This window comes from Oncorhynchus mykiss, chromosome 4, assembly GCF_057628025.1.
Source record: "Oncorhynchus mykiss isolate SJ-2025 chromosome 4, ASM5762802v1, whole genome shotgun sequence".
NCBI lineage: Eukaryota > Metazoa > Chordata > Actinopteri > Salmoniformes > Salmonidae > Oncorhynchus > Oncorhynchus mykiss.
The window spans coordinates 88659250-88680000 of NC_143025.1; the positions used below are offsets into that span (position 1 = coordinate 88659250).

A 20751-nucleotide genomic window follows, 5' to 3' on the forward strand; every position below is an offset into this window, starting at 1 on the left:
CTGAACCAGGGTCTGTAGTGACACCTCTAGCACTGAGATGCAGGGCCTTAGACCACTGAACCAGGGTCTGTAGTGACACCTCTAGCACTGAGATGCAGGGCCTTAGACCACTGAACCAGGGTCTGTAGTGACACCTCTAGCACTGAGATGCAGGGCCTTAGACCACTGAACCAGGGTCTGTAGTGACACCTCTAGCACTGAGATGCAGGGCCTTAGACCACTGAACCGGGGTCTGTAGTGACACCTCTAGCACTGAGATGCAGGGCCTTAGACCACTGAACCAGGGTCTGTAGTGACGCCTCTAGCACTGAGATGCAGGGCCTTAGACCACTGAACCAGGGTCTGTAGTGACGCCTCTAGCACTGAGATACAGGGCCTTAGACCACTGAACCAGGGTCTGTAGTGACACCTCTAGCACTGAGATGCAGGGCCTTAGACCACTGAACCAGGGTCTGTAGTGACACCTCTAGCACTGAGATGCAGGGCCTTAGACCACTGAACCAGGGTCTGTAGTGACACCTCTAGCACTGAGATGCAGGGCCTTAGACCACTGAACCAGGGTCTGTAGTGACACCTCTAGCACTGAGATGCAGGGCCTTAGACCACTGAACCAGGGTCTGTAGTGACGCCTCTAGCACTGAGATGCAGGGCCTTAGACCACTGAACCAGGGTCTGTAGTGACACCTCTAGCACTGAGATGCAGGGCCTTAGACCACTGAACCAGGGTCTGTAGTGACGCCTCTAGCACTGAGATGCAGGGCCTTAGACCACTGAACCAGGGTCTGTAGTGACGCCTCAAGCACTGAGATGCAGGGCCTTAGACCACTGAACCAGGGTCTGTAGTGACACCTCTAGCACTGAGATGCAGGGCCTTAGACCACTGAACCAGGGTCTGTAGTGACACCTCTAGCACTGAGATGCAGGGCCTTAGACCACTGAACCAGGGTCTGTAGTGACACCTCTAGCACTGAGATGCAGGGCCTTAGACCACTGAACCAGGGTCTGTAGTGACACCTCTAGCACTGAGATGCAGGGCCTTAGACCACTGAACCAGGGTCTGTAGTGACACCTCTAGCACTGAGATGCAGGGCCTTAGACCACTGAACCAGGGTCTGTAGTGACACCTCTAGCACTGAGATGCAGGGCCTTAGACCACTGAACCAGGGTCTGTAGTGACACCTCTAGCACTGAGATGCAGGGCCTTAGACCACTGAACCAGGGTCTGTAGTGACGCCTCTAGCACTGAGATGCAGGGCCTTAGACCACTGAACCAGGGTCTGTAGTGACACCTCTAGCACTGAGATGCAGGGCCTTAGACCACTGAACCAGGGTCTGTAGTGACGCCTCTAGCACTGAGATGCAGGGCCTTAGACCACTGAACCAGGGTCTGTAGTGACGCCTCTAGCACTGAGATGCAGGGCCTTAGACCACTGAACCAGGGTCTGTAGTGACGCCTCTAGCACTGAGATACAGGGCCTTAGACCACTGAACCAGGGTCTGTAGTGACACCTCTAGCACTGAGATGCAGGGCCTTAGACCACTGAACCAGGGTCTGTAGTGACACCTCTAGCACTGAGATGCAGGGCCTTAGACCACTGAACCAGGGTCTGTAGTGACACCTCTAGCACTGAGATGCAGGGCCTTAGACCACTGAACCAGGGTCTGTAGTGACACCTCTAGCACTGAGATGCAGGGCCTTAGACCACTGAACCAGGGTCTGTAGTGACGCCTCTAGCACTGAGATGCAGGGCCTTAGACCACTGAACCAGGGTCTGTAGTGACACCTCTAGCACTGAGATGCAGGGCCTTAGACCACTGAACCAGGGTCTGTAGTGACACCTCTAGCACTGAGATGCAGGGCCTTAGACCACTGAACCAGGGTCTGTAGTGACACCTCTAGCACTGAGATGCAGGGCCTTAGACCACTGAACCAGGGTCTGTAGTGACGCCTCTAGCACTGAGATGCAGGGCCTTAGACCACTGAACCAGGGTCTGTAGTGACGCCTCTAGCACTGAGATGCAGGGCCTTAGACCACTGAACCAGGGTCTGTAGTGACGCCTCTAGCACTGTTTTAAGATATTTTGACAAATGAATAAAAAAAAGAAAAGCTGAAATGTCTCGAGTCAATAAGTATTCAACCCCTTTGTTATGGCCTAAATAAGTTCAGGAGTAAAATGTTGCTTAACAAGTCACACAATAAGTTGCATGGACTCGCTCTGTGTGCACTAATATTGTTTAACATCATTTTTTTAATGACGACCTCATACTCCACACGTACGGATAATTGTAAGGTCCCTCAGTCGAGCAGTGAATTTGAAACACAAAGACCGGGGAGGTTTTCCAATGCCTCGCAAAGAAGAGCACCTATTGGTAGTTACACTTTGAATGGTGTATCATTACAGCCTGTCACTACAAAGATACAGGCGTCTTTCATTACTCAGTTTCTTACCTTAACTCAGTTGCCGGAGAGGAAGAAAACCGAGCAGGGAATTCACCATGAGGCCAATGCTGACTTTAAAAAAAGTTACAGAGTTTAATAGCTGTGATAGGAGAAAACTGAGGATGGATCAGCAGCATTGTAGTCACTCCATAATACTAACCTCAATGACAGAGTGAAAAGAACGAAGTCCGTGCAGAATATAAATATTCCAAAACATGCATCCTGTTTGCAACAAGGCACTAAAGTAATACTGCAACAAATGTGTCAAAGCAATTAACTATATGTACTGAACACAGAGCTTTATGTTTGGGGCAAATCCAACACAACACATCACCATTTTCAAGCATGGTGGTGGCTGCATCCTGTTATGGGTATGCTTGTCATCAGCAAGAACTAGGGAGGTTTTATTTTTATAAAAAGAAATGGCAAAATCCTAGAGGAAAACCTGGTTCAGTCTTCTTTTTCAGCAGGACTATAAACCTAAAACACAAGGCCAAATATACACTGGAGTTGCATACCAAAACGACATTGAATGTTCCTGTGTGGCTTAAGTTACAGTTTTTACTTAAATCGTCTTGAAATTGTATGGCAAAACTTGAAAATGGTTGTCTAGCAATGATCACCAACCAACTTGAGAGCTTGAATTTTTTTCCTTCTTCTATAATGTGCAAATATTGTACAATTCAGGTGTGTAAAGCTCTTTAAGAGACTTACCCAGAAAGACTGTAATCGCTAAAAAAGGTGATTCTAACATTTATTGACTTGTTGGGGGTTGAATACTTATGTAATCAAGATTTTATTTTTCCTTCTTTATTTTTTTTTTTTTACACAAATGTTTGAGTTTTTATTCCACTTTTACATTAGAGAGTAATTTGTGTAGATCGTTGACCAAAAAAAACAAAAAAAAACTATTAAAGACAATTAAATGGGTAAAGTCCAGGGGTGTGAATGCTAAATGTTTCTCTCTATGGTCTATGTATATAGAGCCCTTTACCAGTTTCCTACACCGATCTACAAAATATGAACCCTATTGCATTGGTAACACATTAGCAGAGAGAGCAACATGATCTAGGAACCAGAACTCGGGAAGTGGAGCAGGATTTCCCATCATATTGTGTTGCTTCCATTTACAAACAAAAGTGTCCATCCAACAGTCACAATAACCAGAAATGTACAAATAAGACCAGTTTTAAATTAATAACGATTTAGATCATTGTCATGAGGTACTTTTAAGTATCCTAGTAACCACAAACATGGCTAATATCCAACTGAAATTAAATAACGGCTGCAATGACTCCTCAAAAAATAAAATGATGCTTGAGTAACTATGAGTAACGATATTTCAAATATGCAATATGTCTTGGTGCAATATGAAACAACGTCACTGTGAAATTTTAACAAGGAGAGGACTGGAAACTGATATTCAAAACAAACAGACATAAATTCTCCTTGTTTCCGGTACATAATGCATTTTTTTTTTTTTTTTTTACCTCAGCACAAACATCTCTAGCGAGCTAACAGTCAGAAGACATTGTAGAACAGCATAGTGTCAAACACGGTGGAGCAAAGGTTACTATTTGACGATTCTCTTTTGTGGTTTTTATAACCCACACATCATGACATTGTTTCAACTTTAGAGGTAGAGAGGATAGTACTGAGATAGAAACTGAGAAGCTGAAAGAGATGAGACTGAATGTGCACCCTGAGCCTGTAAATCCATTGTGTGTGTGTGTGTGTGTGTTAGAGAAGCTATGGCTCTTCATAGGCTGAGGCCTTGTCCTTCAACAGATCCAAACACAGGTGACAGCTCCAGCTCCCTAAAGAGAGAGAGAGAGAGAGAGAGAGAGAGAGAGAGAGAGAGAGAGAGAGAGAGAGAGAGAGAGAGAGAGAGAGAGAGAGAGAGAGAGAGAGAGAGAGAGAGAGAGAGAGAGAGAGAGAGAGAGAGAGAGAGAGAGAGAGAGAGAGAGAGAGAGAGAGAGAGAGAGAAAATAAGAGAGAGAGAGAAAGGAGAGAAAGAGAGAGAGAGAGAGTGAAAAGGAGAGAGAGAGAGAGAGAGATAGAGAGAGAGAAAATGAGAGAGACAGACAGACAGAGAGAGAGAGAGAAAATAAGAGAGAGAGAGAGAGAGAAAAAGGAGAGAGAGAGAGAGAGAGAGAGTGAAAAGGAGAGAGAGAGAGAGAAAATGAGAGAGACAGACAGAGAGAGAGAGAAAAAGGAGAGAGAGAGAAAAAGGAGAGAGAGAGAGAGAAAAGGAGAGAGAGAGAGAGAGAGAGAGAGAGAGAGAGAGAGAGAGAGAGAGAGAGAGAGAGAGAGAAAAGGTAAGAGAGAGAGAGAGAGAGAGACAGAGAGACAGAGAGACAGAGAGAGAGAGACAGGTGATCTTGTTGTTGTGGACTGTGTTAAGTGATGTCCTGTACTTCTGTATAATGTCTGAAGTTTAAAAACATTGTCCAGGAACTCTCTGTTTCACAAGCCACACTTAAAGTCTCACGGTACACACGTAAGTCAAGTCAAGAGAGATTATCACTGAGCCGCCATGCGTGTGGTCTGTGGTACGGCCTTACCTTCAAGTCTTTATAATGTAAACTATAACATTCAGTGGTCTTACCTTCCGGAGGCTTGGTCAGTAACTCTACGTAACTCTGTAATATCTAGACCGTAGAGGTCAAAGGTGGAATCCGCAGCAGGGGAAACATCGCCCCATGGCCGTCGTTATTTTTGTTTGGTTGATGAAGCGAAAGTGAAAAGAGGCGCCCAAAGATTCTGCTGTTTTATCAAACGTGTACTGATGTCAGAGTGAAAAGATAAACTGGGTTTGTTGATGGCAGTAACTTCTTTCCTGTAGTGATATTGCATAACGAACGTGGCAGTTTCACCATTAAGGATTCCAGTTGTGGTTGAATTGAATTTATTTAACCCTTATTTTACCAGGTAAGTTGACTGAGAACACATTCTCGTTTACTGCAACGACCCGGGGAATAGTTTCAGGGGAGAGGAGGAGGGGGGGATGAATGAGCCAATTGTAAACTTAAAGAGCTTGGTGTTGGAAGTACTCTGTGCTGAGATATCATACCCTAGGAGGGTGTCTGTTATTTATATATTACACAGCAGAACTCAGTCTTACCTTCAGGAGGTTGGGTCTATAATATATAGAGTATAACTCAGTAGTCTATAATGTATACAGTATAACTCAGGGGTCTATAATATATAAAGTATAACTCAGTAGTCTATAATATATACAGTATAACTCAGTGATCTATAATATATAGAGTATAACTCAGGGGTCTATAATATATAGAGTATAACTCAGTAGTCTATAATATATACAGTATAACTCAGTGATCTATAATATATAGAGTATAACTCAGTAGTCTATAATATATATAGTATAACTCAGTGATCTATAATATATAGAGTATAACTCAGTAGTCTATAATATATATAGTATAACTCAGTGATCTATAATATATAGAGTATAACTCAGTAGTCTATAATGTATACAGTATAACTCAGGGGTCTATAATATATACAGTATAACTCAGTGATCTATAATATATAGAGTATAACTCAGTAGTCTATAATATATACAGTATAACTCAGGGGTCTATAATATATAGAGTATAACTCAGTAGTCTATAATATATGCAGTATAACTCAGTAGTCTATAATATATAAAGTATAACTCAGTAGTCTATAATATATGCAGTATAACTCAGTAGTCTATAATATATGCAGTATAACTCAGTGATCTATAATATATAGAGTATAACTCAGTAGTCTATAATATATACAGTATAACTCAGGGGTCTATAATATATAGAGTATAACTCAGTAGTCTATAATATATGCAGTATAACTCAGTAGTCTATAATATATAAAGTATAACTCAGTAGTCTATAATATATGCAGTATAACTCAGTTGTCTATAATATATGCAGTATAACTCAGTGATCTATAATATATAGAGTATAACTCAGTGATCTATAATATATAGAGTATAACTCAGGGGTCTATAATATATAAAGTATAACTCAGTAGTCTATAATATATGCAGTATAACTCAGTGATCTATAATATATAGAGTATAACTCAGTGATCTATAATATATAGAGTATAACTCAGTAGTCTATAATATATAGAGTATAACTCAGGGGTCTATAATATATACAGTATAACTCAGTAGTCTATAATATATAGAGTATAACTCAGTAGTCTATAATATATATAGTATAACTCAGTAGTCTATAATATATAGAGTATAACTCAGTAGTCTATAATATATAGAGTATAACTCAGTAGTCTATAATATATAGAGTATAACTCAGGGGTCTATAATATATAAAGTATAACTCAGTAGTCTATAATATATACAGTATAACTCAGTGATCTATAATATATAGAGTATAACTCAGGGGTCTATAATATATAGAGTATAACTCAGTAGTCTTACCTTCAGGAGGTTGGGTCATGGGGGGCTTCAGACAGTACATGTGGTATCCTCTGTCACAGTCGTCACAGAACAACAGCTGGTCCTACAGACACAGAGACAAACACACAATGTTAACTCACTTTTCAAAACAGTAGTAGCAGTGGTAACTGGGACAACGTGGTAACTGAGACAACATGGTAACTGAGAAAACGTGGTAACTGAGACAACGTGGTAACTGAGACAACATGGTAACTGAGACAACATGGTAACTGAGACAACATGGTAACTGAGACAACATGGTCACTGAGACAACATGGTAACTGAGACAACGTGGTAACTGAGACAACGTGGTAACTGAGACAACATGGTAACTGAGACAACATGGTAACTGAGACAACATGGTCACTGAGACAACGTGGTAACTAAGACAACGGCGTAACTGAGGCAGTGTGGTAACTGAGACAACGTGGTAACTGGTAGCTAAGACAACGTGGTAACTGAGACAATGTGGTAACTAAGACAATGTGGTAACTGTGACAGTGTGGTAACTGAGACAACGTGGTAACTGGTAACTAAGACAACGTGGTAACTGGGACAACGTGGTAACTGGGACAACGTGGTAACTGAGACAACGTGGTAACTGAGACAACGTGGTAACTGGGACAACATGGTAACTGAGACAAAGTGGTAACTGAGACAACGTGGTAACTGACACAAAGTGGTAACTGAGACAACGTGGTAACTGGGACAACGTGGTAACTGACACAAAGTGGTAACTGACACAACGTGGTAACTGAGACAACGTGGTAACTGACACAAAGTGGTAACTGAGACAACGTGGTAACTGGGACAAAGTGGTAACTGAGACAAAGTGGTAACTGAGACAACGTGGTAACTGGGACAACATGGTAACTGAGACAAAGTGGTAACTGAGACAACGTGGTAACTGACACAACGTGGTAACTGGGACAACGTGGTAACTGACACAACGTGGTAACTAAGACAACGTGGTAACTGGGACAACGTGGTAACTGGTACCTGACACACGTGGTAACTGGTAACAGACACAACGTGGTAACTAAGACAACGTGGTAACTGGGACAACTTGGTAACTGGGACAGCGTGGTAACTGGGACAACATGGTAACTGAGACAATGTGGTAACTAAGACAACGTGGTAACTAAGACAACATGGTAACTGAGACAACGTGGTAACAGACACAACGTGGTAACTAAGACAACGTGGTAACTGAGACGTGGTAACTGAGACAACGTGGTAACTGAGACGTGGTAACTGAGACAACGTGGTAACTGACACAACGTGGTAACTGGGACAACATGGTAACTGAGACAAAGTGGTAACTGAGACAACGTGGTAACTGGGACAACATGGTAACTGAGACAAAGTGGTAACTGAGACAACGTGGTAACTGACACAAAGTGGTAACTGAGACAACGTGGTAACTGACACAAAGTGGTAACTGAGACAACGTGGTAACTGGGACAACATGGTAACTGAGACAAAGTGGTAACTGAGACAACGTGGTAACTGAGACAACGTGGTAACTGAGACAACGTGGTAACTGAGACAACGTGGTAACTGAGACAACGTGGTAACTGAGACAACGTGGTAACTGAGACAACGTGGTAACTGGGACAACATGGTAACTGAGACAAAGTGGTAACTGAGACAACGTGGTAACTAGGACAACATGGTAACTGAGACAAAGTGGTAACTGAGACAACGTGGTAACTGAGACAACGTGGTAACTGAGACAACGTGGTAACTGGGACAACATGGTAACTGAGACAAAGTGGTAACTGAGACAACGTGGTAACTGAGACAACGTGGTAACTGAGACAACGTGGTAACTGAGACAACGTGGTAACTGAGACAACGTGGTAACTGACACAATGTGGTAACTGACACAACGTGGTAACTGAGACAACGTGGTAACTGACACAATGTTAAATCCCTTCCTCTGTGAATTTACAGAAATGCCTTTCAAGACAATAGTATCCCACTGAGCTAAAGCCTAAAGGCTAGGTAGTTGTAGGAGATAACAATGAGTCTTCAGTCTAAAAGAATCTTCTGGGCCCAGATGAAGGAGTTTCAGAGTAGGCACGTTTTGAATACCGGCCCGAGGTCTAGAAACTGTTATTCAAAGCACTTACGTCGTTCTCGGAGGTGCCACAGAGACTGCAGGACTTGCACTCGATGCACTGCCACTGGTAGGTCTTCACCGCCATCATCATGTTGTCTGTGAACTGCAGACAGGTAGGGTGGCCTAGGGAAGGAAGGAGGGAGGGAGGGAGGGAGGGAGGGAGGGAGGGAAGGAAGGAAGGAGGGAGGGAGGGAGGGAGGGAGGGAGGGAGGGAAGGAGGGAGGGAGGGAGGGGAGGGAGGGAGGGAAGGAGATAGGGAGGAAGGGAAGGAGGGAGGGAGGGAGGGAGGGAGGGAAGAGGGAGGATGCCTCATTTACATTGCAACTCAACACAGAAAGACAACATCTGCGATTGTTTTTCTAAACTCCAATAATGGTGAATAAAGCTAGATCCTGTAGATAGATGTTAAATGAGTAGAGCAGGTATCCAGTTGCTGTCTGTCTCCTCAGAGACAGGTAGGTCATTCATAAGTCATGACAAGTTGTGGCTAAAGTCACACTATAGTAAAAAGGACCATGGTTAACAGTAGCCTTTATAGATACAACCTGGTTTCTGCTGACTGAGATACAGCAGACTTGTGACCGTCCTTCATTTTCTATAGTGGTGTTGTCAGTAACAATAAAAACCCATTACCCATTCATAGTTCTCATCAGAGTGTCAATGACTGTCAATGGGATGTCAATGAGCCATAAACTAAAACCTAAACACTCATCTCATCTCTGAAACCAGACAGTCCTGGCAGAGAATCACAGGACTGGGCAAGCAGCCAAACACACAGTGCTGCCTTGCTCTCTCGCTCTCTCTCTCTCTCTCTCTCTCTCTCTCTCTCTCTCGCTCTCGCTCTCGCTCTCTCTCTCTCTCTCTCTCTCAGTTTTATGTCTAATCGATCAATTTAAGATAAGTTGCTAGACACATTTTCTAGCCTATCTTGGGCCCGAGAGCCAGAGTGAACGTGTGATTGTCTAGGTATTTGGATAGGTAGAGTCTCCCATCCTGGTGGACCAACGACTAAACACATTCATCCAATCATCTTCTTTGCATCAGCCGGTTTCAATGGTCTCTTTTAGCCAGAGGGACATTGAACATGCCGATTGGTTCTTACCTCTCGGCTAACCGTCCTCTCTGGCCAATGGAGCGACTCAAGAGTCCGTGCACAACCCTCCTCCACACCCTTACAGTCCAGAGGTAATTGTAGCATGGCCAAGAGGTGTAGGACCAGTTTATATTTGGGTTTAAATCCGATACGGAATGAACTACTGTATCTGACAGGGGGGGGGAGATTTCAGACCTATCTAACGAGACTTTGTGTCCTCACTGTTCGCTACCGGGCAGAGAAAACACAGTGGGATACAGCATTGGCATACTACTATTTTGTGAATGAATTATGTCTCACTAATATTACTAGACTGAACTCATCCTTGGGAATAAAACATTGTGAAATATTAGAAGAATATATTTACAGTTGAAGTTTTAAAGTGTGGGTCATCTATAGTTATGAAGGACGCTGCTTGGCCTTCCTACAGTACGTCCAGCTCTGCTGAACCAGAGACACGCAGCAGTGCAGTCTGTAGTGCAGTCTATAGTACAGTCTATATTACAGTCTATAGTGCAGTCTATAGTGCAGTCTGTAGTGCAGTCTGTAGTGCCGTCTGTAGTGCAGTCTGTAGTACAGTCTATATTACAGTCTATAGTGCAGTCTGTAGTACAGTCTATAGTGCAGTCTGTAGTGCCGTCTATATTACAGTCTATAGTGCAGTCTGTAGTACAGTCTATATTACAGTCTATATTACAGTCTATAGTGCAGTCTATAGTGCAGTCTGTAGTGCCGTCTGTAGTGCAGTCTGTAGTACAGTCTATATTACAGTCTATAGTGCAGTCTGTAGTACAGTCTATAGTGCAGTCTGTAGTACAGTCTATAGTGCAGTCTGTAGTGCCGTCTGTAGTGCAGTCTGTAGTACAGTCTATAGTGCAGTCTGTAGTGCAGTCTGTAGTGCAGTCTATAGTGCCGTCTGTAGTGCAGTCTGTAGTACAGTCTATAGTGCAGTCTATAGTGCAGTCTGTAGTGTAGTCTTAGTGCAGTCTATATTGCAGTCTGTAGTGCAGTCTGTAGTGCAGTCTATAGTACAGTCTATAGTGCAGTCTGTAGTGCAGTCTGTAGTACAGTCTATAGTGCAGTCTGTAGTACAGTCTATAGTACAGTCTATAGTGCAGTCTGTAGTGCAGTCTATAGTGCAGTCTGTAGTGCAGTCTGTAGTGCAGTCTGTAGTGCAGTCTATAGTACAGTCTATAGTGCAGTCTGTAGTGCAGTCTGTAGTACAGTCTATAGTGCAGTCTGTAGTACAGTCTATAGTACAGTCTATAGTGCAGTATATAGTGCAGTCTGTAGTACAGTCTATAGTGCAGTCTATAGTGCAGTCTGTAGTACAGGCTATAGTGCAGTCTGTAGTGCAGTCTATAGTGCAGTATGTAGTACAGTCTATAGTACAGTCTATAGTGCAGTCTATAGTGCAGTCTGTAGTGCAGTCTATAGTGCAGTCTGTAGTGCAGTCTATAGTACAGTCTATAGTGCAGTCTGTAGTGCAGTCTGTAGTACAGTCTATAGTGCAGTCTGTAGTACAGTCTATAGTACAGTCTATAGTGCAGTCTGTAGTGCAGTCTATAGTACAGTCTATAGTGCAGTCTATAGTGCAGTCTGTAGTGCAGTCTGTAGTGCAGTCTGTAGTACAGTCTATAGTGCAGTCTGTAGTGCAGTCTATAGTACAGTCTATAGTGCAGTCTATAGTGCAGTCTGTAGTGCAGTCTGTAGTGCAGTCTGTAGTGCGGCCTATAGTGCAGTCTATAGTGCAGTCTATAGTGCAGTCTATAGTGCAGTCTATAGTGCAGTCTGTAGTGCAGTATATAGTGCAGTCTGTAATGCAGTCTGTAGTACAGTCTTTAGTACAGTCTATAGTGCAGTCTGTAGTGCAGTCTATAGTGCAGTCTGTAGTGCAGTCTGTAGTACAGTCTATAGTACAGTCTATAGTGCAGTCTATAGTGCAGTCTATAGTGCAGTCTATAGTGCAGTATATAGTGCAGTCTGTAGTGCAGTCTGTAGTGCCGTCTATAGTACAGTCTATAGTGCAGTCTGTAGTGCAGTCTATAGTGCAGTCTGTAGTGCAGTCTGTAGTACAGTCTATAGTGCAGTCTATAGTGCAGTATATAGTGCAGTCTGTAGTGCCGTCTGTAGTGCAGTCTATAGTACAGTCTGTAGTGCAGTCTGTAGTGCAGTCTATAGTGCAGTCTGTAGTGCCATCTGTAGTGCAGTCTATAGTGCAGTCTGTAGTACAGTCTATAGTGCAGTCTGTAGTGCAGTCTGTAGTGCAGTCTGTAGTGCAGTCTATAGTGCAGTATGTAGTGCAGTCTGTAGTACAGTCTATAGTACAGTCTATAGTACAGTCTGTAGTGCAGTCTATAGTGCAGTCTGTAGTGCAGTATATAGTGCAGTCTGTAGTGCAGTCTATAGTGCAGTATGTAGTGCAGTCTGTAGTGCAGTCTATAGTACAGTCTATAGTACAGTCTGTAGTGCAGTCTATAGTGCAGTATGTAGTGCAGTCTGTAGTACAGTCTATAGTACAGTCTATAGTACAGTCTGTAGTGCAGTCTATAGTGCAGTCTGTAGTGCAGTATATAGTGCAGTCTGTAGTGCAGTCTATAGTGCAGTATGTAGTGCAGTCTGTAGTGCAGTCTATAGTACAGTCTATAGTACAGTCTGTAGTGCAGTCTATAGTGCAGTATGTAGTGCAGTCTGTAGTACAGTCTATAGTACAGTCTATAGTACAGTCTGTAGTGCAGTCTATAGTGCAGTCTGTAGTGCAGTATATAGTGCAGTCTGTAGTGCAGTCTATAGTGCAGTCTGTAGTGCAGTCTATAGTGCAGTATGTAGTGCAGTCTGTAGTGCAGTATATAGTACAGTCTGTAGTGCAGTCTATAGTGCAGTCTGTAGTGCAGTCTATAGTACAGTCTATAGTGCAGTCTATAGTGCAGTATATAGTGCAGTCTGTAGTACAGTCTATAGTACAGTCTGTAGTACAGTATATAGTACAGTCTGTAGTACAGTCTGTAGTGCAGTCTGTAGTGCAGTATATAGTGCAGTCTGTAGTGCAGTCTATAGTGCAGTATGTAGTGCAGTCTGTAGTACAGTATATAGTGCAGTCTGTAGTACAGTCTATAGTACAGTCTGTAGTACAGTCTATAGTACAGTCTATAGTACAGTCTATAGTGCAGTCTATAGTGCAGTATATAGTGCAGTCTGTAGTACAGTCTATAGTACAGTCTGTAGTACAGTCTATAGTACAGTCTATAGTACAGTCTATAGTGCAGTCTATAGTGCAGTATATAGTGCAGTCTGTAGTGCAGTCTATAGTACAGTCTATAGTGCAGTCTGTAGTGCAGTCTATAGTGCAGTCTGTAGTGCAGTCTGTAGTGCAGTCTACTCACCGGAGCGACCGCAGTCAGAGCAGGACACCAGCTCCTCAGCCTGGCCAGTCTTCCTGTTAGAGTCAGAGTCTCCCAGACAGAAGTCACAGTAGTCGTTAGGGATGATGGAGCCATCTGCCGCCCTCTGAGCTGTGGAGGGGGAAGACAGGTGTGAGAGAAGAAGTCGCCCGGGTGCCAGTCTGTTTCTTCTGCTTGACTTGATAATGACACGGGGTGCCAGTCTGTTTCTTCTCCTTGACTTGATAATGACACCAGGTGTCAGTCTGTTTCTTCTCCTTGACTTGATAATGACACCGGGGTGCCAGTCTGTTTCTCCTCCTTGACTTGATAATGACACTGGAGTGCCAGTCTGTTTCTCCTCCTTGACTTGATAATGACACTGGAGTGCCAGTCTGTTTCTTCTCCTTGACTTGATAATGACACCAGATGTCAGTCTGTTTCTTCTCCTTGACTTGATAATGACACCGGGGTGCCAGTCTGTTTCTTCTCCTTGACTTGATAATGACACTGGGGTGCCAGTCTGTTTCTTCTCCTTGACTTGATAATGACACCGGGGTGCCAGTCTGTTTCTTCTCCTTGACTTGATAATGACACTGGAGTGCCAGTCTGTTTCTTCTCCTTGACTTGATAATGACACCAGGGTGCCAGTCTGTTTCTTCTCCTTGACTTGATAATGACACCGGAGTGCCAGTCTGTTTCTTCTCCTTGACTTGATAATGACACTGGGGTGCCAGTCTGTTTCTTCTCCTTGACTTGATAATGACACCGGGGTGCCAGTCTGTTTCTTCTCCTTGACTTGATAATGACACTGGAGTGCCAGTCTGTTTCTTCTCCTTGACTTGATAATGACACCAGGGTGCCAGTCTGTTTCTTCTCCTTGACTTGATAATGACACCGGAGTGCCAGTCTGTTTCTTCTCCTTGACTTGATAATGACACCGGGGTGCCAGTCTGTTTCTTCTCCTTGACTTGATAATGACACTGGGGTTCCAGTCTGTTTCTTCTCCTTGACTTGACAATGATACCGGGATGCCAGTCTGTTTCTTCTCCTTGACTAGATAATGATACCGGGGTGCCAGTCTGTTTCTTCTCCTTGACTTGACAATGACATTAACGGAGTTGGCAAGAACATAACTCGAGAGGAAGACGCTCGAGGAGGAAGTCCTAAAGATGTTATTTGAGGCGGCATCCCAAAAGCTACAGTGTTAATCATTACCCATAATGCAGTTCTATTGTGATACTGACTCTGTTGTTCAGTTTAGTCCACAGAGGACTAGCAACACACATACTGTGAGAGATAGATGTAAGAGCTGTTATAAGATGTTTTTATCAGCAACTTTTATAACTCTGAACTACCACTAGTTAAAGACCCAGATCACACAGTCGTCTCTTACGTTTGTGGTTGTCGGGGTCTGGGTCTGGTCGGTGTGGTGGCGGGGTCGGTGGCATCTCTTCCTCCCTCTCCTCCCTCTCCTCCCCCTCTTCCTCCGCCAGGTGTGTGTGTGCGTAGTGGTAGCTCAGACCTGGACGGTTCTTATAGCGCTTCCCACAGACTGTAAAACCACAGAAGCATTAGAATACATTAGAACCACAGAACACAGAAGCATTAGAATACATTAGAACCACAGAACACAGAAGCATTAGAATACATTAGAACCACAGAACACAGAAGCATTAGAATACATTAGAACCACAGAACAATTAGAATATATTAGAACCACAAAAACATGAGAAAATGTTTTAAACCAGAGAGAACTGGTTCTAACTGACCGAGTCCAATAACAAACTCACTGTTTCTGTTTCAAAACGTTTTGCTACTGTGTGCACTACTGAACACGCCCCAGCTCTCAAGGGGAAAGGACCAACCGTTTACACAGTACTAAATGTTTTGTTGCGGAACAGGGCTTTTTCATCCAAAAGACATCTGAGGGCATTGAGACTTCTAATTGTCTAACTAACAACAACACGAGAGAAGTCATTTACCAGTACATTCCTGCTAGGACACTAGCCTATGATGACTTATATTAATGACGTCTCAATGAATGTCCTCTCTGGGAAGAGACACAGCAGTAGTACTCCAACACATCCTGTAGCCATCGTAGAAGAAACAATGTGGGGTAAAAAGTGAACACTCTGAGGAACACTCTGTTGAGAACGTTGTTGTTTTTTTTATTACAGGTTAGGTTTGTTTGGTAACATCGCAGTGACAGCAGGTTAGGTTGTCAGTGACAGCAGGTTAGGTTGTCAGTGACAGCAGGTTAGGTTTTCAGTGACAGCAAGTTAGATTATCAGTGACAGCAGGTTAGGTTGTCAGTGACAGCAGGTTAGACTGTCAATGACAGCAGGTTAGGTTGTCAGTGACAGCAGGTTAGGTTGTAAGTGACAGCAGGTTAGGTTGTCAGTGACAGCAGGTTAGGTTGTCAGTGACAGCAGGTTAGGTTGTCAGTGACAGCAGGTTAGGTTGTCAGTGACAGCAGGTTAGGTTGTCAGTGACAGCAGGTTAGGTTGTCAGTGACAGCAGGTTAGGTTGTCAGTGACAGCAGGTTAGGTTGTCAATGACAGCAGGTTAGGTTGTCAGTGACAGCAGGTTAGGTTGTCAGTGACAGCAGGTTAGGTTGTCAGTGACAGCAGGTTAGGTTGTCAGTGACAGCAGGTTCGGTTATCAGTGACAGCAGGTTAGGTTGTCAGGGACAGCAGGTTAGGTTGTCAGTGACAGCAGGTTAGGTTGTCTGCGATTCCCAGAAACCCGCAGTGACAGCAGGTTAGGTTGTCAGTGACAGCAGGTTAGGTTATCAGTGACAGCAGGTTAGGTTGTCAGTGACAGCAGGTTAGGTTGTCAGTGACAGCAGGTTAGGTTGTCAGTGACAGCAGGTTAGGTTGTCAGTGACAGCAAGTTAGGTTGTCAGTGACAGCAGGTTAGGTTGTCAGTGACAGCAGGTTAGGTTGTCAGTGACAGCAGGTTAGGTTGTCAGTGACAGCAGGTTAGATTATCAGTGACAGCAGGTTAGGTTGTCAGTGACAGCAGGTTAGGTTTGTTTGGTAACATCGCAGTGACAGCAGGTTAGGTTTGTTTGGTAACATCGCAGTGACAGCAGGTTAGGTTGTCAGTGACAGCAGGTTAGGTTGTCAGTGACAGCAGGTTAGGTTTGTTTGGTAACATCGCAGTGACAGCAGGTTAGGTTGTCAGTGACAGCAGGTTAGGTTGTCAGTGACAGCAGGTTAGGTTGTCAGTGACAGCAGGTTAGGTTGTCAGTGACAGCAGGTTAGGTTGTCAGTGACAGCAGGTTAGGTTGTCAGGGACAGCAGGTTAGGTTGTCTGCGATTCCCAGAAACCCACAGTGACAGCATTGTTACAACGCTGCAGAAACATGCGTTAGCTCAGCTGATGCTCAAAGATCACAACTTCCCCAGCAACTTGATAACAAACCAGCAGATAACTGTAGAGTTATGTTAGTACCATGCAAGCTTGCTTTGGTCTTGGAAATTAAGAATCAATGCTTATGCAAATACAAAGCACAATAGCGATAACTATTGGTTTAGCTCAAACGTAGCATGGAAGCCAGACGCCTTTATTCTTTAGCCAATCCTATTGTTAGTCGCAGGGTCGCATTCAGGACGGTGCAACACAGAAATCGACTGCATAGAGCTGACATTATTCCCTATTCTATATGACTTAGATTCATATCTGTTCTACTAAATAAATGTATATCTGGATGTCCTGTAACGTTGTACCCATCTGAACGCGACCCAGGCTAGCTCAACTCAACCCCAGTAGCAGCAGCCCCAGCAGCAGCCCCAGCAGCAGCACCAGTAGCAGCCCCAGCAGCAGCCCCACCAGCAGCCCCAGTAGCATCAGCCCCAGTAGCAGCCCCACCAGCAGCAGCCCCACCAGCAGCCCCAGAAGCAGCCCCACCAGCAGCAGCCCCAGTAGCAGCAGACCCAGTAGCAGCAGCCCCAGTAGCAGCACCAGTAGCAGCAGCCCCAGTAGCAGCCCCAGTAGCAGCCCCAGCAGCAGCCCCAGTAGCAGCACCAGCAGCAGCCCCAGTAGCAGCATCAGTAGCAGCCCCAGTAGCAGCCCCAGCAGCAGCCCCAGTAGCAGCACCAGTAGCATCCCCAGGAGCAGCCCCAGTAGCAGAACCAGTAGCAGCCCCAGCAGCAGCCCCACCAGCAGTCCCAGTAGCATCAGCCCCAGTAGCAGCCCCACCAGCAGCCCCAGAAGCAGCCCTAGTAGCAGCAGACCCAGTAGTAGCAGCCCCAGTAGCAGCACCAGTAGCAGCAGCCCCAGTAGAAGCCACAGCAGCAGCAGCCCCAGCAGCAGCCCCAGTAGCATCAGCCCCAGCAGCAGCCCCAGTAGCAGCAGCCCCAGTAGCAGCACCAGTAGCAGCCCCAGTAGCAGCACCAGTAGCAGCCCCAGTAGCAGCCCCAGTAGCAGCAGCCCCAGTAGCAGCCCCAGTAGTAGCACCAGTAGCAGCAGCCCCAGTAGTAGCACCAGTAGCAGCAGCCCCAGTAGTAGCACCAGTAGCAGCAGCCCCAGTAGCAGCAGCCCCAGTAGCAGCAGCCCCAGTAGCAGCAGCCCCAGTAGCAGCCCCAGCCCCAGTAGCAGCAGCCCCAGCCCCAGTAGCAGCCCCAGTAGCAGCAGCCCCAGTAGCAGCCCCAGTAGCAGCAGCCCCAGTAGCAGCCCCAGTAGCAGCAGCCCCAGTAGCAGCCCCAGTAGCAGCAGCCCCAGTAGCAGCCCCAGTAGCAGCAGCCCCAGTAGCAGCCCCAGTAGTAGCACCAGTAGCCCCTGATCTTTTAGTCAGAGAAGCCAGACAGAGAAAAGATAGCGACAAGTCCATATACCTGAGTCAGCAGTTTTTGAGTTATGCTTTTGTTTGTATCTGTCTGGAAGGAACAGAGGAGACAGAAAAGCAAATGAGAGAAAAAAGAAAAATGAAAGAAAAAGAAAAGAAATGAGAGTGAGTTTCATTCAAAGAGGCTATAATATGTAAAGACATGAGCACCAGTTTCTCTGATGTTTTTCTTTAAGTAGAAGTAGCATGCTATGCTAACGTCCGACATGCTATGCTAACGTCCGACATGCTATGCTAACGTCCGACATGCTATGCTAACGTCCGACATGCTATGCTAACGTCCGACATGCTATGCTAACGTCCGACATGCTATGCTGGACTATCCACACAATCGGCCATCTCCATTCTAGAGGGAGGGAAAGAGGGTTGCTCTCGTCCCGAAGAAAGCCAAATAAGGTTAATGATCTAAAACTATCTTAGGCAGCTGTTAATGTCCAGATACAGACACACCATCACCTTTAGATAAGTACAAAAATATATAGAATATTGAGACCTAACAAATAAAACAAACCAAACAAAATGTCTACATAGGAATATTCAGATGAGCTTCTCAGGTCAGGTGTCATTAATGTTATTAACGTAACAACGTTTTTAACTGTGTTACAGAAATACAGGAGACATCTGGGAGTTCGCTGTTGTCTTACTGTCACAGACGTAAGGTTTATCCACGTCGTCGTTGGACACAGCCTCCGCCCTCCTGCGGCTGGATCCTCGGCCCTGTGGAGAGAGAAGAACAGGAACCTTCACGATAGGAACCCTCCCTCTTTCCCGCATTCTTTCATCCTTTTCACACTACGACAGATTCTCTAGAGGTCTCGTGAGAATGCCCTCGACTATACCTTTTTAATCATGTGAACTTGCTACGTCTCTAACGCTACATCTGGAGGTAACGCACGACACTGGTCCCCTCTCAGAGCTGGACAGTTACCCCCCTCAGAGCAGGACAGTTACCCCCCTCAGAGCAGGACACTGGTCCCCTCTCAGAGCTGGACAGTTACCCCCCTCAGAGCAGGACAGTTACCCCCCTCAGAGTAGGACACTGGTCCCCCTCAGAGCAGGACAGTTACCCCCCTCAGAGCAGGACACTGGTCCCCCTCAGAGCAGGACAGTTACCCCCCTCAGAGCAGGACACTGGTCCCCCTCAGAGGAGGACAGTTAACCCCCTCAGAGCAGGACAGTTACCCCCCTCAGAACAGGTAAGTTACCCCCCTCAGAGCAGGACAGTTACCCCCCTCAGAACAGGTAAGTTACCCCCCTCAGAACAGGTAAGTTACTCCCCTCAGAGCAGGACAGTTACCCCCTTCAGAACAGGTAAGTTACCCCCCTCAGAGCAGGACAGTTACCCCCCTCAGAGCAGGACACTGGTCCCCCTCAGAGCAGGACAGTTACCCCCCTCAGAGCAGGACACTGGTCCCCCTCAGAGCAGGACAGTTAACCCCCTCAGAGCAGGACAGTTACCCCCCTCAGAACAGGTAAGTTACCCCCCTCAGAGCAGGACAGTTACCCCCCTCAGAACAGGTAAGTTACCCCCCTCAGAACAGGTAAGTTACTCCCCTCAGAGCAGGACAGTTACCCCCTTCAGAACAGGTAAGTTACCCCCCTCAGAGCAGGACAGTTACCCCCCTCAGAGCAGGACAGTTACCCCCTTCAGAGCAGGACACTGGTCCCCCTCAGAGCAGGACAGTTACCCACCTCAGAGCTGGACAGTTACCCCCCTCAGAACAGGTAAGTTACCCCCCTCAGAGCAGGACAGTTACCCCCTTCAGAACAGGTAAGTTACCCCCCTCAGAGCAGGACAGTTACCCCCCTCAGAACAGGTAAGTTACCCCCCTCAGAGCAGGACAGTTACCCCCTTCAGAGCAGGACACTGGTCCCCCTCAGAGCAGGACAGTTACCCCCCTCAGAGCAGGACAGTTACCCCCCTCAGAGCAGGACATTGTGAACAGAATTGTCTCATTCAGCACAACACTCCTACAGTATAAATGGCAATAGCGGAGCAATGATTTTGATACAGCTGAAATGTATAGACATTTTCCACATTTGTTACTTTGAGACTTGAAATTTGAAACCTGAAATTGCAGTTAAATTCTGAAATTGAGGGCTGCACTGAGGCACATATAAACACAGAAGCCCATCCCCACCACCAAAAGAAATGTGTCTGTCGCTCTCTCTCTGTCTCTCTCTCTGTCTCTCTCTCTGTCTCTCTCTATCTCTCTCTCTGTCTCTGTCTCTCTCTCTCTCTCTGTCTCTCTCTGTCTCTCTCTCTCTGTCTCTCTCTCTCTCTCTGTCTCTCCCCTCCCTACCCCCTCTCTCTCTCCATCTCTCTCCCTCCCCCTCTCTCCCTCCCCCTCTCTCCCCTCCCCCTCTCTCCCCTCCCCCTCTCTCCCTCCCC

The 20751-nt window shown here is 45.5% G+C and overlaps 1 protein-coding gene across 2 annotated transcripts in view; it reads right to left on the reverse strand.

Annotated features, from left to right (window-relative positions):
• Positions 1-3893: 3893 nt before the first annotated feature.
• LOC110522614 (zinc finger protein DPF3) overlaps positions 3894-20751 on the reverse strand; it is a 52803-nt gene continuing 35945 nt past the window's right edge. The window contains exons 6-12 of one of the 2 annotated variants that reach the window (XM_090233234.1): positions 19004-19076; positions 18349-18390; positions 14904-15062; positions 13511-13639; positions 9045-9157; positions 6892-6973; positions 3894-4258 (exon numbers count right to left, since the gene is read on the reverse strand). In XM_090233234.1, coding sequence (XP_090089360.1) covers positions 4191-4258; positions 6892-6973; positions 9045-9157; positions 13511-13639; positions 14904-15062; positions 18349-18390; positions 19004-19076 — 666 coding nt within the window. In that variant the 3' untranslated portion in view covers positions 3894-4190. The remainder of the gene's footprint in view (positions 4259-6891; positions 6974-9044; positions 9158-13510; positions 13640-14903; positions 15063-18348; positions 18391-19003; positions 19077-20751) is intronic. The other variant, XM_090233236.1, reaches the window with a different exon arrangement.